The sequence below is a fragment of the Cyanistes caeruleus genome, chromosome 5, assembly GCF_971803275.1.
Source record: "Cyanistes caeruleus chromosome 5, bCyaCae1.hap1.1, whole genome shotgun sequence".
NCBI classification, from domain to species: domain Eukaryota; kingdom Metazoa; phylum Chordata; class Aves; order Passeriformes; family Paridae; genus Cyanistes; species Cyanistes caeruleus.
Genome location: NC_141705.1, coordinates 57,410,410 through 57,425,093, shown reverse-complemented (window position 1 = coordinate 57,425,093; position 14,684 = coordinate 57,410,410). Strand labels below are relative to the sequence as shown.

The 14,684-nt window shown below is 39.5% G+C and overlaps 1 protein-coding gene across 12 annotated transcripts in view; it reads left to right on the top strand.

The window, feature by feature from the left end:
- Positions 1 to 14,684, top strand: part of ZNF827 (zinc finger protein 827) — a 154,941-nt gene that overhangs the window by 111,875 nt on the left and 28,382 nt on the right. For all 12 annotated transcript variants that reach the window (XM_086889331.1, XM_086889335.1, XM_086889333.1 and 9 more), the window contains 3 exons: positions 5,266 to 5,517; positions 6,212 to 6,269; positions 10,772 to 10,875. In XM_086889331.1, coding sequence (XP_086745457.1) covers positions 5,266 to 5,517; positions 6,212 to 6,269; positions 10,772 to 10,875 — 414 coding nt within the window. The remainder of the gene's footprint in view (positions 1 to 5,265; positions 5,518 to 6,211; positions 6,270 to 10,771; positions 10,876 to 14,684) is intronic.

Genomic DNA, 14,684 nt, shown 5'->3' with positions numbered 1-14,684 from the left:
TGACCCACTAGTTACCCCTGTCTGCTTCGTTGTGGAGACTGGTACATGAGTCCAATTTATGAGACATGTGGGAAAGGCTTTCTTCTCTAAGTTGATTCATAAAGTTGGTTTGTAAAGCTGATGGGCATTTCAGCAAATATGAGCAACTTAGAATTTTAGTCGCAGGGTAAATGGCTGGAAGAAACAGGAATGATTTAACAAGTATTCATTTGATTTTGGCAATGCAAGGCTATTGGACAGCTGTTGTGCCAGCCAAAGCAATATTTACGGCATGACTTGTGTTTTTTATGAAATCTATCCCTTACCTTTGACTTCTATCTCAAATAATGGGAAAAGCAGAGTATGCTGCATTAGGATGGGTATGTTCAGTCTCCCCTCCAGAGAATGTGAGTGCTTCATGGAATCACAGAATGGCCTGTGATGGAAGGGATCCTTCCTCCAGTTGAACCCCTCAACAATGAGCGGGGATACCTTCATCAAGATCAGGTTGCTCAGAGCCCTGTCCCACCTGACCTTGAGTATTCTCAGGGATGGGCCATTTACCACTTCTCTGGGTAACCTGTTACCATGTTTCAACACTCATATTGTAAAAAATTCTTCCCTTATATATAGTCTGAATCTGCCCTCTTTTGGGTGAAAGCTGCTGCCTCTTGTCCTATCACAACAGGCTCAGCAGTCTGTCTTCTCCTCTCTTACAAGTCTGCTTTAAGTACTGAAAGGCTGCTGTAAGATCTCCCTGGAGCCTTCCCTTCTCCAGGCTGAACAACCCCAGGTCTCTCAGCCAGTTTCCACAGGGAAAGTGTTCCAAGCTTCTGATCAGGTCCATCAGGTCACAGCTTCCCTGTGCTGCGAGGCACTGGGGGAACTGAGCCTGTTCCGTCTGGCACAGGGGAACTAAAGGCCAATTTAATTGCAGCCTGCACCTACTTGAAGGAAACTTGGAAAAGAGTTAAACTCTTTTCCCTGCTGGCAGATGGTAAAAGAAGGGGTAACAGCTGCCAGCTGCAGTTCAGGAAGTTCAGAGTGGACATTAAGAAAAATAGTGCTGCATTAGAACAAGCGTTGTCTTCCTTTTGAAAGTTCTGCAAGATGAACCTGCTGCTGGCCTAGTGCTGAAGGTTCATGAAATAATTTTGTTTGGAGGGGACCTCCAGGGTCATCTATTCCAGACCTTTGCTCAGAGCAGGTCAAATCAGTCAGGCTGCTGAGGGTCAGTATCTCCCCATCATGATGGGAATTCTTTTTCCTGTATGTATCAATAGAATTCCCCATGTTCTAGCTTGTCTGTTGACTGATACGTTTACTGTGCACTTATGAGAAGTCTGACTTTAGCTTCTCTACACCTTCCCTTTATTCCTTAGGGAGCTGTCAACAGCGATAAAGTGTCCCCTTGGTGTTGTTTTCTTGAGGCTGAACAAACCCAATTCTCACAGCTGTTCTCTCCTGTCTTGAAGCAGCCTTCTGAAAACCTTGGTTGCCTTCTGCTGAACATGCTCTGGGGATGTCAGTGTCTGCCCTGTACTGGGGGAGCCATGGATAGGGCACAATACCCTAAATGCAGCCTTGTGAATGCAGAACAGAGTATAAGAATCTCCTCCCTCTGCCTGATGGCTACAGACCCGATAATGTGGCCCAAAATAAGGCTGGCCTTGGATGCCACAACAAAGGGCATTTTGCTGACTTGTGCTCAGTTGGAGCTGGATTGTGATAGTCCCAACTTTCAGAGACATTAAATAAGGTCTTTCTAGAACTTGCCAGCCTCTGTTCTAGGATGTAGAATGGTGTTGTCTGAGACTAAATTTCAGAAGTGCTCTTACTGCTACACTATATAGAGGTGACACTGTCAGGCCTTCAGGGCTAAATGTTGTACCTGAGCTTTTAGGCAGCACAAGTATTGTTCTATGTTTCTGCTGTTCTAGGTTTGGAGGGTTTGTTTAGCAAGTATCGCTACTTTGTGATTCCTTGCAGTTGTGAATGCCAGAGAACCTGGAAACTGTGGAAGAAATTGTTTCTTCCTGGAACAAGCTTGTCCAGTACTCTATTTTTCATTTCTGATGTGGAAAGTTGTCTCACTCAATGTGATTAGGATGACATTCATTAAGGCTTTCATATATAAGATGATTAAAATTTACATTGCTATGTAAAGAAGCAGCATCTCTGTGGCTTGATAAAGTACATCCATATAACAGTTTTCTCTTGTTTTTTTAAGGTGTTTCTGTACAACAAACTTATTAACAGAAAAAGACATTTTGAATGATATAGGTCATCTTTTGCCCTATGAAGTGTCTCAGCACTTCTGTGCTTTTATTCTGAGCTCCACCCAGGTTAGTTTTGAATGAATAGTAGACTGTGTTTTGGAGATCATGGCTTGGATTCTTCTGAGCTTGAGTCTTCTTAGCTCACAGATTTTGCCTGTGCTATTGTAGAAATCTGACCTGAAGAAAAAAAACTGACTCTCACACTAACATCATATTCTCATACATTGCAGATTATTTAACCAGCTCATCTACTAGGTCTGCTATAAGAGTTAAAATTATTTCATTATTTAAAGCAGGAGACCTTTTTGTGTACCTGTAATTGACTTGAAAAACTTTGACTGCACTATAACCATGTGAGATACCTATGTAAAGAAATAAGGGCTATCACCTTACTCCACAATGAACAGCACAGAAGGGAAAATAATCCTCGAGAAGCTGGAGTTTGACTGCCTATATGATGAGATAGGTATGGGCATAACCTTAATTACAGTATTTTGCCAGCACAAGATCTAGCACAGCAGGGTTATGCCTGTGATTATGCTTGCTTGTGGGACAGACTGACTGTTTCCCTTTCATTAGCTCTTGTAAAATTATCAGAAACTCTCCTTCAGTCTTCTCTTTGTGTGTTTGCTTTGGGGATTTAGAGTATGACAGAATTCACATTTGGCAGGGACATTCTGTCAGATCAAAAGGGTGCAGCTGGGAAGATAAAGGTCAAAGGAAATGATCAAATATGTAGATTTAGTTAGGGCAATTGCAGTGCTCACTGATGGTGAGGGAGAGAAGGTCACTGGTATTGCTTGACTCTTGCCTTAGTTGGGGTCCTATCAGCTTGTCTGATACAAAAGCATTTGCAGGACAGGGAATTAAACTGTGTGGAGCAGGAACAGAAATAGAAAGAATATTTTAAAAGAAGAAAGAGCAACAAAGGTCAGCTTCACTCTGCACCTAAATTTGGCAGCTGGGTGCAGAGCTCAGTCTGTCAGAGATCTGAAGAACTCATTTGTTTGTGGAGTTACCTGAGCTTTTGACTGACACTATTACCTGATGCGTTCCTTTGTTGCTCTGTGTTCACTTTCAATGCACAGCATGCTATTTTTACACTTTTAAACACAGATGCAAGGTTCTGTGGTTTTATAATAAGAGAGTAATGGAAGATTTAAACAAAATTTTAAAGAGAGAAAAATCTTCTTAACATGACAAAAAAAGCATTATGATATTTCTAACTGGTCTTCAGCTGAGAATTCACTATCAAAATTTCTGAAGTCTGAGATGCATCTGTGGATAGTAGATAGATTTCTATCAATGTTTATATGTGTCTTTTAAAGGTCAAGAAATGTCATAAGAAAAGATTGAAAGCACTTCATGTAAATTGTTCCTGGAACATATCCAAGTGGCTTTTATCTCCTGGCTTCAAATTTTTTTTTTTGTTTAAGAGCTGTGGGAAGTAAAACCACTTTTTCTCTGCTCCAGGAATGTGGAGAGAGGCAAAAACCAAGGTAATGAAAAAGAACTTGGTGATCCATATCAGTTTAATTTTAGATAGAATGCTTATGCCTTCATAATAAAGGGATTCTGTCCATCTCTTGCTGGAGGTGACAATATGATGCCAACCAGCTGAGCAAGTTGAAAACATTTTTGGGGATAACCAAGCCATGTTTTGGTGCCTCTGAGAACCATTGTAATATTGGCTAATTGAAAATGAAAAGCCTGAATCTTTAACACTCGGAATAAAATCTGTGAAGCTGACACACGTGAGTTAGAGAGGATGGGAAAAACAGAGAAAACAAAATTTTTTTTTTAACGACTCCTTGCTTGGGTGTCCCTTCTGGTACTTAACTCTGTTCATGTATTTATTTATGTTCTTGGTTATCCAGGCTTATTGCCTTTTTTATGTTGTCTGTCTCTGGAGTTTCTGGTCAGCATCCAGCCAGCAGAAGTAACACCTTATTGGGGAGTTCTGCCATGATACCAGTGCCCTTTCACAAGTGCTCTGAATGAAAATCATTACCAAAAAAAACCCTCCTCTCACTCTGAAACTAAATTGAGAGTAAATTCTACAGGTCTTCAACCTCTCTTTTCACAGCAGAAAGTCTGAATCTGGTCTGTATAGGTATTTGGGGTGTAGTAAAAAAATTACCTTGGAGTCTTGATTTTGAGATTTCAAGGCTTTCATTCTGAATAAAAAATGATCACTTACCTTCCAACCAAACCAAAGAATTCAACAACTCCCAAAGAATCCCAAGTGTATAAAGTGAACTAAAAATTGTCTTTTAGACTATAATGTTGTTTGCTAGATCTGGGACACTGGAGAGCAAGGCAAGGAGGGGGAGATATAGAGTTAAGAAAACTGTTCATTAAGGTTAATGGACCTGGTAATGTATGAGGGAATATCTGTCAGCCCTGAGAAAAGCATGAGACCCAGAATACTCCTCTCATCTAGAAAGCTTGTGCAGGTGTAACAAACAGGTTCTTCACATGGTTGTCTGGAATTTTCCATAAAAGAGAAAAAGAGTGGAAGAGGAGAAGATGATGTTTCTTCCTCTGCCCCTGTCCCCCCACAGATACTTCTGACTGTTGGTGCTGGTACTTCTGCTGATACAGAATAATTTGGAGTTTGCAAGGGGCCTTCAGTGCCCACCTTAGGAGAGCTGTGTGGAGCTGCAACTTTATTTAATAAATGGGAACAAAGCTTCAGTAACTGGTGTGTCATCACACACATATTATTCATAGAAAATGATGTAACTCTCATATTTGCAAATATGCAACTGTTTTCTGCTTTCTAGTTTGAAAAATTATTTTCAAGAGCTTGCTTCTATTTATAACAGGCAGAAGAATACTGAGGCTGTCAGCTGCTTGCTTTCCTTCCCATTTGCAGGGATGTGGTACGCAAATTATAACTTGGTAATTGTGATTTCTGCTTTGAGCACTCTGAAAAATTACAGCCTAATTAAATAATTATGGCAGTTGTTTATTCTATTTTTTTTTTTTTAATACATATTTGCAGCTGAGAGTTTCAAGGAAAGCCAGACGGTAAAGATAAAGGAAGAGCCGATGGAAGTTGACATCCCCGACTCGCAGGCTTTGGTGTCACCCAGCCAACCCAGCCAAAACGTTGGCTACAGCACTTTATTGGGGCGAGACATCAGCGAGCACATCCAGAAGGCACCCGAAGGAGGCCGTGTGCTCCCAGAGAGAAATCTGTTCAGCCAGGACATATCAGTGAAGATGGCATCTGAGCTGCTCTTCCAGCTGTCAGGTAAATCCAGTGCAACTGCTCAATAGCTGAAGTTAATGAACAAAATGAGATTTTTATATGTAATCCCAAAGTTCTGTGAAAACTCTAAGATCACCAGGGCTGAAAACTAATAGGAGTTAGACCCTTCCTACCCTCACAGCTGAAACACAGAGGCCTCGCCAAATGTCCCCCATAGTTTGCATATGCTTTAAAGCACTGTGGCAGCCAGGTCAGGTTCACAGTATTTCAGCTGGGTTGGAAAAGCCAGAGTTCAGCTCCTGTATTTTTGAAAGCTAATTAAATAATTTGTGACGACTGCTTTGGTCCCTGTAGAGGGGAATCTGCAGATGGCAGTTCCTGGCTGAAGTGGCCAGTGGCTACAAGATTCAGCACTCCTGGGGCTGCACTGCCTGCTTCCCTTGGCAAAGAAGGTGAACCTCATCTATCACACAAAGGACCAGCAGTGTGTTCAATGAACACTTGCATTGCACATTCTGCATGGAACTCTAACGCTGATGTGTGGAGCTGAAAAAACTTGTTGGGTGTTAATTTAAATAAAGTCATGCCCATTCTCTAATCATGCTGGAACCATTTACCCTAAATTACCCCGGGTTATGCTGTTAACTGAAAGCATTAAAATAGTTCCACTGAATAAAATCCGATCGAGAACATATGACATATGCTAATCACAAAACTCATGTGTGTTCCTCTGCAGAAAAGGTGAGCAAAGAGCACAACCACAATAAAGATAACACCATCAGAACTACAGCCAGGTAAGTACCGCCCGTGGTTACTGCAAAGCTGCACTGTAAATAGCATTGCCTCCTTTTGCCTTGTGAGCTCAAACCTGTCTGTCTCCTGAAAATGGGACCTGACAGTACAAATGTAAGATATTTCCATGAGTAATGGAACCCATATCTGAAAAGCTACAATTACAGATCTGATTGCTTAGGGTTTGTAAGTCAAAAGGGCCCAAAGGGCTTTTTTTCCATTCTCCTCTGATCAAGTAGTCACACATCATTTTAAGAATTATTTGTTCTATTTTTTTCAATAAAAACTGAAACTTAAACTGCATGGTACCTGCAGTGCTTGAGGGAAGACCAGGCTGACAACTGGATTTTAAGACATGGACCAACTTAAGAAGAGGTGATTTTGATTGTCTTCTGTCTACCTAGATTTCTTTAGAAAAAATTCAGTTTAGTATTTCTGCCATCTCAATACATTCTAGAGATGAATTTTTGAAAGTCAGACTGTAAGACAGTGCTAAAAGATTACAGATCCACTATTAAAATAATTTAAAATAAGCAGGAGTTAAAAACATAATCCTGTTGTGGCCTGTGCTATTAAAGAAATGTGCACTTTACAGTACTGTGGCTGGGAAGAAGCCCACAAGGTGTTTACATATCAAGGTGAAGGATATGGAGCAAGGCAAGGTGTCCCTGTGGGAGGACTTAAGGCTCTTACGCAGTAAGTGGTAGCTGGAATTGGTAAAGACTTAGTAGCCCTTGGTAGGGTAGGAGGAGGAGGCAAGATTTGGCAAGGATATATTTATTTCCTACCTGAAAGTTCCCTAATTGTTGTGGATGGGTTGGAGACTGAGCATGCTGAAGTGATGAAGAGCTCATTCAAAACAGAGTAAGAGCTGCTTGCATCTTGCAGCCCCTTTATAGAAGTTCTCAGCGCTGACTTATAACAGCTTTGCCCAGGCAGAATGGAAAAACATTTCAGTTGCAAAGAAAAGGTCTCTGAAATACATTGTACTTAAATTTCTAGGCCTGTCCAATTCATTCATGGTACCTGCAATAAATAACTTGTTTTTAATAAACTGACCAGCTCAGTAAATGTACATTAGGGACTTTTTGATGTTACAAGTTGAAAGATAATTCAACTGAGCTTTTGGCTTCTGGTTACAGTGAATGCTTCTCATGCTTGCTAGTGTGGGAATTTGTCAGATATGCAGCCTGCACAGCCTTTCTGTGTTACTTAAAAAGCATAAGCCTGAGATACAAACAGAGAAATGTACATATTGTCCAACTACTCATTAACCATCCAGGGTGTGCTGCAGGGATGGGCTGACAAATAGTTGAAAATAGATTTCAATGTCTCATGATGTTACTAGCAGGACTGGTGTGAGAATCCAGAGCTACTTTTGGATCTGTCAAAGATAATTCCAATTGGAAAGGTTGAGGACAGTTCAAAGATAACTTGCCCTTATTCTGGCTGCCAATTTTTGAGAGGGTAGCACAGTTGGCTGTTGTTAAACTTGTGTTGAGCTTTACTGAGATATCCTTAGAGTGGCTGCTGTGCATCAGGACGTGAAATGCTGAGTGCCTGGTTCAGTTTCTCTGGGTGCTTTTCTTATCTTGCCTATTTATCAGCAGAAGAAAACATGAATGAGGAGAGCTTCTTAAGAGGGGAAGTGAGTCAGTCTACTAAATCCTGCGAGTTCAAAGAGATTGACTTGAAAGACCTTGCCAAAATAAAAAAAAAAACAAAAAAACACCCCAAACCAAATAAACAGCTGGAAGTCTTTACTGGTAAGGGTATGATGCCTTCTTGAAAATAGAATGTGGCTGAGCAGCCAGTGGAGGATAGAGGCACTTGGACTGCATTAAGAAAAAATGTGGTGATGCAGTTTGGCTCACCAACCCACATCTGGAATAATGACAGAAAGGCATTTGAATCACAATTGCTGTGTGAAATGTGCTGACAGCTGCAGAGAGCCAAGGTGAGGTCATTGTTGTCCACCTGTGAGTAGCTGGGAAGCACAAAGATTTAGCTGGTGAGCACTGGTGAGGCTTAAATCTGCAAACCCCAGCAAGATGGGGTACACAAGCACTTTTTGCTGTCTTATTTGTTATTAACATTTATAACCATCAACTATCTGTTGCTGTTCCTCCTGTGAGTACCCCTGGACTTTGCCAGCATATACTTCCATGTGACTTTGCTTAAGCAGCCAGAACTGGCAAGGATTCCTCACAGTTCAATGGCTGAGTGAGATGGTAGAGCCTTCCATCTGTGATGAGAAGACAGAAAGCGCAGAAGTGAGTGATCTGGAAGCAAGTAGTACACCAGCAAAAGACGCCAAGATAAGTTTCTTTCATCTAGAGAACTGTGTAGCCATGAAACTGGAAATATGTAGCCAGATGAAAAATAAAAAATATCCTAAAGCTTAACCTTCATCAGAAAGGACTTTACACAGTGATTGAGGACAATGTGTGTAATTTCTTGCTATGAAGCAGGAGCTCCTTCCTCCATACTTTGCACTGGGAATTGGAGGATGTATCTGCAGAAATGGAAATAATAATAGGCCCACCACTGAAGAGACTCAGCTGCCGTTCTAGAGGGAGGCAGAAAAGAGGTATCCAAGGATGGCTCTGTAATTCACCAGCAGCAGTGGAGGAGAATGAAATCCTTGGGATATGGCACAATGTGGCCTCCTGCAGTACCTGCTCATGATCTATGGCCTAACCTGAAATAGATAAGCCCTGCACCATCTGTTTTGCTTAGAACCAGCAGTGAGCAGTGTCCTAGTGACTGAAACTAAGGCACAAGCAGGAAGGCCAACATGGGAACCCCGAGAGGATTACAAGATTTTCAAGAGTTACAGTAGTAATAAAACATTTTTTATTGCTGTTTTTCTTTCAAATCATTATTAAACCAGTGAGAAGAATGTTGCAATAAATCATGACATATTTTTATACAGCGTTGGTCTGTTTTGTATTATGTCACCCCTGAGTGGGAGTATGAGTCTTGGAAGAAGTTAAATTTTGCAAATGTACATTGGTGCTGTTTTGGTTTATCCTGGTCACTTGTTTTCTGGAGAATCCTGCATTGTTCAGATATTTGCATTCACCAAACTGTTTAGGTTTGGGGCAACTTCACACCTTCCCCTTCAGCACAGCCTAATGTTGACTGTTTATGGATATGTTCAGACTTTTGTAGAAATACCAAAATATCCCATTAACTGTCTCATATGGAACAGCACAAAATTAATAATGTCCAAAAAACTTAATAGGAAGGTAAAAGAATGTAGTTGGCCAAAGTGTTTCATAATCAAGTCAGCTAATTACCCAGAAGTTTTCCTGAGGCAGAAGAGATCTGACCAAGGATACAAGTGACTTGTTCACTCTCTGCAGAAAAAGTGTACAAGGGAAAACACAAAAGTGATGCCTTTTGGAGAGAAACTTTGGGTGTCTGGACTGGTGAGATCAGCTTGGTGCAGCTGGCACGTACTTTGAGTCTTCTTTGAGGACTACTCACTGTGCAACACCTTGTAAGACCTTATAGTAGGTCCTTTATCCTGAAAAGATTCTTGGATTTTATTCATGGGTAAGAAAAGGCTGCAGAAATGGTCTGGCCTCCTGTCCTGCACCTTTAAAACACCCACTATACACCAGCCTGTTAAGGATTCTCAGTCTGGGAGAGATCAGATTTAAACTGATTCTCATTTTGCTTAGAAGAAATTGATAGTTTGCATGCAGGAGGAATGCATTCCTTTAGAAAGCATTTTTCCAAGAAAGACTGTAGTTTTCCATTTTGGTTTTTTTATGTACTTCTTGCTGATGTCTGACTGTGCTGCAGACAAGGAATTGTTGTTTGTTATGGTCTTTAATTGAGTAGAAAACATACTTTGACAAAGATGCCATTTCACTATTAACTTTTTTTCTGCCTGTTAATTAAAACTAATGCAAAATATTATTTTTGAAATCATATAGCTGGTAATTCTTGTGCTTTATATTCTTTGGGATGCACCCTTTCAATTTATGAACTGTTTCCTGCTTTAAAAATCAAATGGAGGTAGTTTCATTCATGGAAGGCCATGTCAGAATAGAACTATTCAGCATCTTAATCTGATATTTGAAAAGTTGTGTTTTAAAGATAACTACTGTATGCTTCAGATTATTAAATAATATTTTTTTACCTTTCCTGATTGCCCTTTCCAGATATGAAAATGGAATACAAATTTTTGAAGTGTTAATTTTAATGATCCATGTTGTGTTGTGATATAGTAAATGTAAGATCTTGAAATCTAGCTAAAAGGCAGATTTTAGCTAGGTCTTCAGTTTTTCATTCTGAAAAGCAATTTGGATTACCAAAGCACACTGCCTCATGGTCTGCCTATTTTTCAGCATGAATTCTGTAAGTGAAACAGGTTTTTTAACAAGATGGTATTTCTTACAACATTAAGATGTTGAGGTCAAAAATCATATTTACTACTTCTTCTGTTAACTGCTGTTTTCTTTAAAAAAAGGCATCTTGTTTTCTCCTATAGCCCTTTCTTTTCTGAAGACACATTTAGACAATCACCATTTACTTCCAACTCAAAAGATCTCCTGCCCAACGAAACTACTCTTCATGGAAGGACGTCTGCACCAGGTCAGATACCTTTTTCTTTCATTACTTCAAATTAACAGATATTTTTAAATTTTCTTACTGTAAACTCCACCATCAGACCAATGCTCTTGAATTATGGTTTGCTTTGTCAGAAGGCAGCTATTTCCCCATTATAATAAGTGCTTATTACTTAGAAGAAAAAGAGAGAAGTTAAATATTGCTGGAGCATTTGTGTTAATAGTCTTTAGGCTGCTGTTTCTATGAATTGTGTAATAGTAATGTGTAAAAGCATATTAAATTTAGCAGTATCAAGAGAGGTGAGGGTGTTTTGTGTGTGTGTGTGTGTCTGCCTCTGTACTGATGCTGAATTGCTGTCTGCTATTCTTCTGTTCCTGGGCATTTCCATCTCCATCTGTGGAGTATGGAATGAAAATGTTTGCAGGACATACACTTGGCAATGGCAATTTGCCAAATTGCCAAAAACAAGCTTGGCAGTACAATTTTCCTGCCTTTAACAGTAATTTAGAACCTTTCTGGATGGATGTGGAGTTCTTCAAATATACTGAAAGGCCACAGTGTTTGTAGGTGCCTTCCCACTGATTTTCTGAACTACTTGACAGGCACTTTATGTCCAGCTATAGCTTGGGTTATATTCTGCATTAAAATGGAAAATACAGGCATGTAATAATGCTATTCAAGGTCGCACTGAACACATGCAAAAACTTGATATGTGCCTTTGCTGTCCTGCTGCAAAATAACTCGTTTGCTAGTTCACTGCTATCTGTTCTTAAATTAATAGCTCTGGGGTTCTAAAGGTCAGTAATTACACAGTCAGCTGTAGGGGGGGTTATTCACCTTTTCTTAGCAATCAATAAACTTTTGGGCACGTTACTGCTAATTTTCAGCTATAGACTGTCATTTAATTTACAACTTAACAGACCCTTCATTTTTTTTAATGCTTGAATAGTCATTTGACAGCTTGCAAAGTGGCAGATGAGGGTAAGAGCTAGATGCTGTCGAAGGGTAAATATGCATAGCAAGAAGAAAAAAAAATGTAGAATAAGAACAAGGGTCTCCAGGCTGTGCACAGACACACTTCCACAAGGAAGAAGTGGATTCTGTACCTCTGGGTGAGAAGACCCAGATCAGGTGTGGTGCTTTTAAGTATTAAAATGTAAACCAGGTTAGCACTTTCAATCCTGGCTTTTGACCTTGGCATAACATGGAATATTCATATGCCCAGATGAAAGATGAGAATTCACAGACTCCTCAGGCAGGGCTCAATACCTCAGAGGACATGGCCTCTAGCAGCAAGACTAACGTCATACCGAGATAAATGCATAAGAATTTTAATTCTCTCTAAGACTTCCCTTTAAGTGAGGCCACTAGAAGTATGGGTGAGTTTTGGTGACATGTTTGATCTTCTGCTTAAAAGATGTGAAGTGTCTTGTTGGTTAGATCATCCTGGAATGTTAGAAAGGCTTCTGAGGAACTGGGTTTTTATGTGTTTGTGCTGCTCCATAATCTGTTTTGTGGAACTTTGATACGTCTGTGTATTATATTGCTCTGTGGTTATGAGATTCTGATACATAGTAGCAAGCATACTGAAAATTTTAAAATGCCAATTTCTGCTATGTTTCTGTTTTTGGAACAACTCATATAATTCCAAATATGTTGTTTTTTCTCAGCTTCGCAACAAATTCTTGGGTCTGAAGTGCTACTTCACAGTAGCACCAAGAGTGTAATTTAAATTTGTAATCTATTACAAATATTACATTCATGTAAAAGAGTAACAGAATTCCCACAAGTAAATTTCCTATTAGTTTCAGCCTTGCAAGAAAAAATAGCCTATGTAGTGCTATGGATAGCTCTGAAAACATTTTATTTCTTCAAAGAGCAGCATGAAGGAACAGAAACCATTTTGAAAGGCCTACAGAAAATGCTGTGGAAGTGTGTATGTGGTCTTCCACATAAAAATGCTTGAGATTTGTTTTGGATTACTCCATCCTTGAAACAGGACAGTAAGAAGCAGAAAAGAGCAGCGTAAGAAAATGATAGGGAATTCCCAGTCCAGTGGCCCTGGTGGAATCCCACATATGCAGTTGCCTCTTCTCAAGTGAGCACCAAAACAGGTGGCTGCCAACTTTCTGTCTGCAGACTTTTTGGCACCCTAGATGCAGAGGAATTGGGAAAAGTCACAGGAACATAGGACAGTAAGATATTTCATGTGTCAAATTCAGTTCTTTTCTGTACTGAGTAACATTATGCAACCTTATTCATTACCAAGCTCCATCTTAAACCCCATCATCTGTATTATTTTTATGAGGATGTTGTTTCAGAAGCTCACTGCTTTGAAGAATTGGGACCACTCTTTCCAGCCTGAATTTATTCACAGCAAGTTCTACTTTTGTTATTTCACCAGTGCTGTCCTTCAACTTTGATAATTCTTCTCCCTTGCAATGTTCACCATCTGATGTGCCATCTTACATTCCTCAAATCCTGCCTTCATTTTGGGAAAGTGAGCCAACCAATGTCTTTTAGTCTCTTAGCACAATAGGGTTTCCATTTCCCAGCCTTTTTCTGCCTCTGTTTAGGGGTATTAATTCCTGCAAATATGAGTAGTCAGAGCTATATATGCTCTTTCATAGAAGCTTTTACCCCTGACTTTTTCAGTAGCCTGCAATCTTCTGAGTGCATATTGGAAATGCCTCTGCTGATTAATCACAGCCTTTGTAACTAGAACATGCTGGTGTCTCTCTTGCTGGTCAAATAGTAACATGTTCTTCTTTTCCTTTATAATTTCAGCTAATGATTTCAGCAACAGAAATTCTTGTTCCTACGCTCTTAGGCATATGACCTTGTAATATGAACTGCTTCACTTGTTTTTCTAGCTCTGAAGATTATTTCTCTAGTACTTGGAAATTTCTGCATATTGATACTGCTTTTATCAATGCAGTTCTGGTTTGTTTGGTGGTTTTTGTATGTGTGTGTGTTGAAGCTATTAAAGAGGATTTTTAAGTACAATGGTTCCAAAGTTCAATTCTTGAGACTTAAGCTTATTGGCATCCTCTGCTCAAACCACTTCACTTTATAGTCAGTTTATAAGAAAATTGCAAATTTGGGTATTTAAGTGGCAGAGCACTCTTTGTAGGGCATTGATTAGATAAGATCCCCCAAGGAGTATGAAATAATTAGGAAAGAATATTAAAAGATGTGTGGACGCAATGTACTGATCAGGGCATTTTGTGGAGGGGGAAAAAAAAAATCCAAAATAAATAATGATACTGTGATGGATTTGGCCTGAAAAAAAGGTGGAGTATTTCTAATCAGCAGCAGTATCACAGGCAGAAGAGTTGATTCTAATTCAGGTATTCAAGGAAATAACAATGAAATCTCCAACAGCTGTCAGAAAGGGACTCATCAGACCCACAGAAGTCATGGTATCTCCTGATAAATCCATGGTGAATTCCTAATATTCTGAGAAGGGAAGACAGTTTCCTAGGGTATATAGTTCAAATTTACTGGTTAGATTTGGGGAATCGCTTCTTTCACTTTTTAAGGTATTTTCTATGTTAATAATCATATTGGTATATTGCACTTTTCTGTATTATTCTTATTGTCCAAATAACTTCATTTTTACTCAAAAATGGAAATAAAATAGTTTTGATATCTACATCAACCAAACACTCTTTGCTCAAAAATTACCGTAGTATCAAAGTAATATCTAATTCAAAGTCATATACAAACCAATTCAATAATTTCAGCTGCCCCCTACAAGAGTGTGGCCTCTTTTAATCTAGCAAAAGGTAGGGAGAAGAAACTAAAATTTTTATTTCAAACAGTCACTTTAA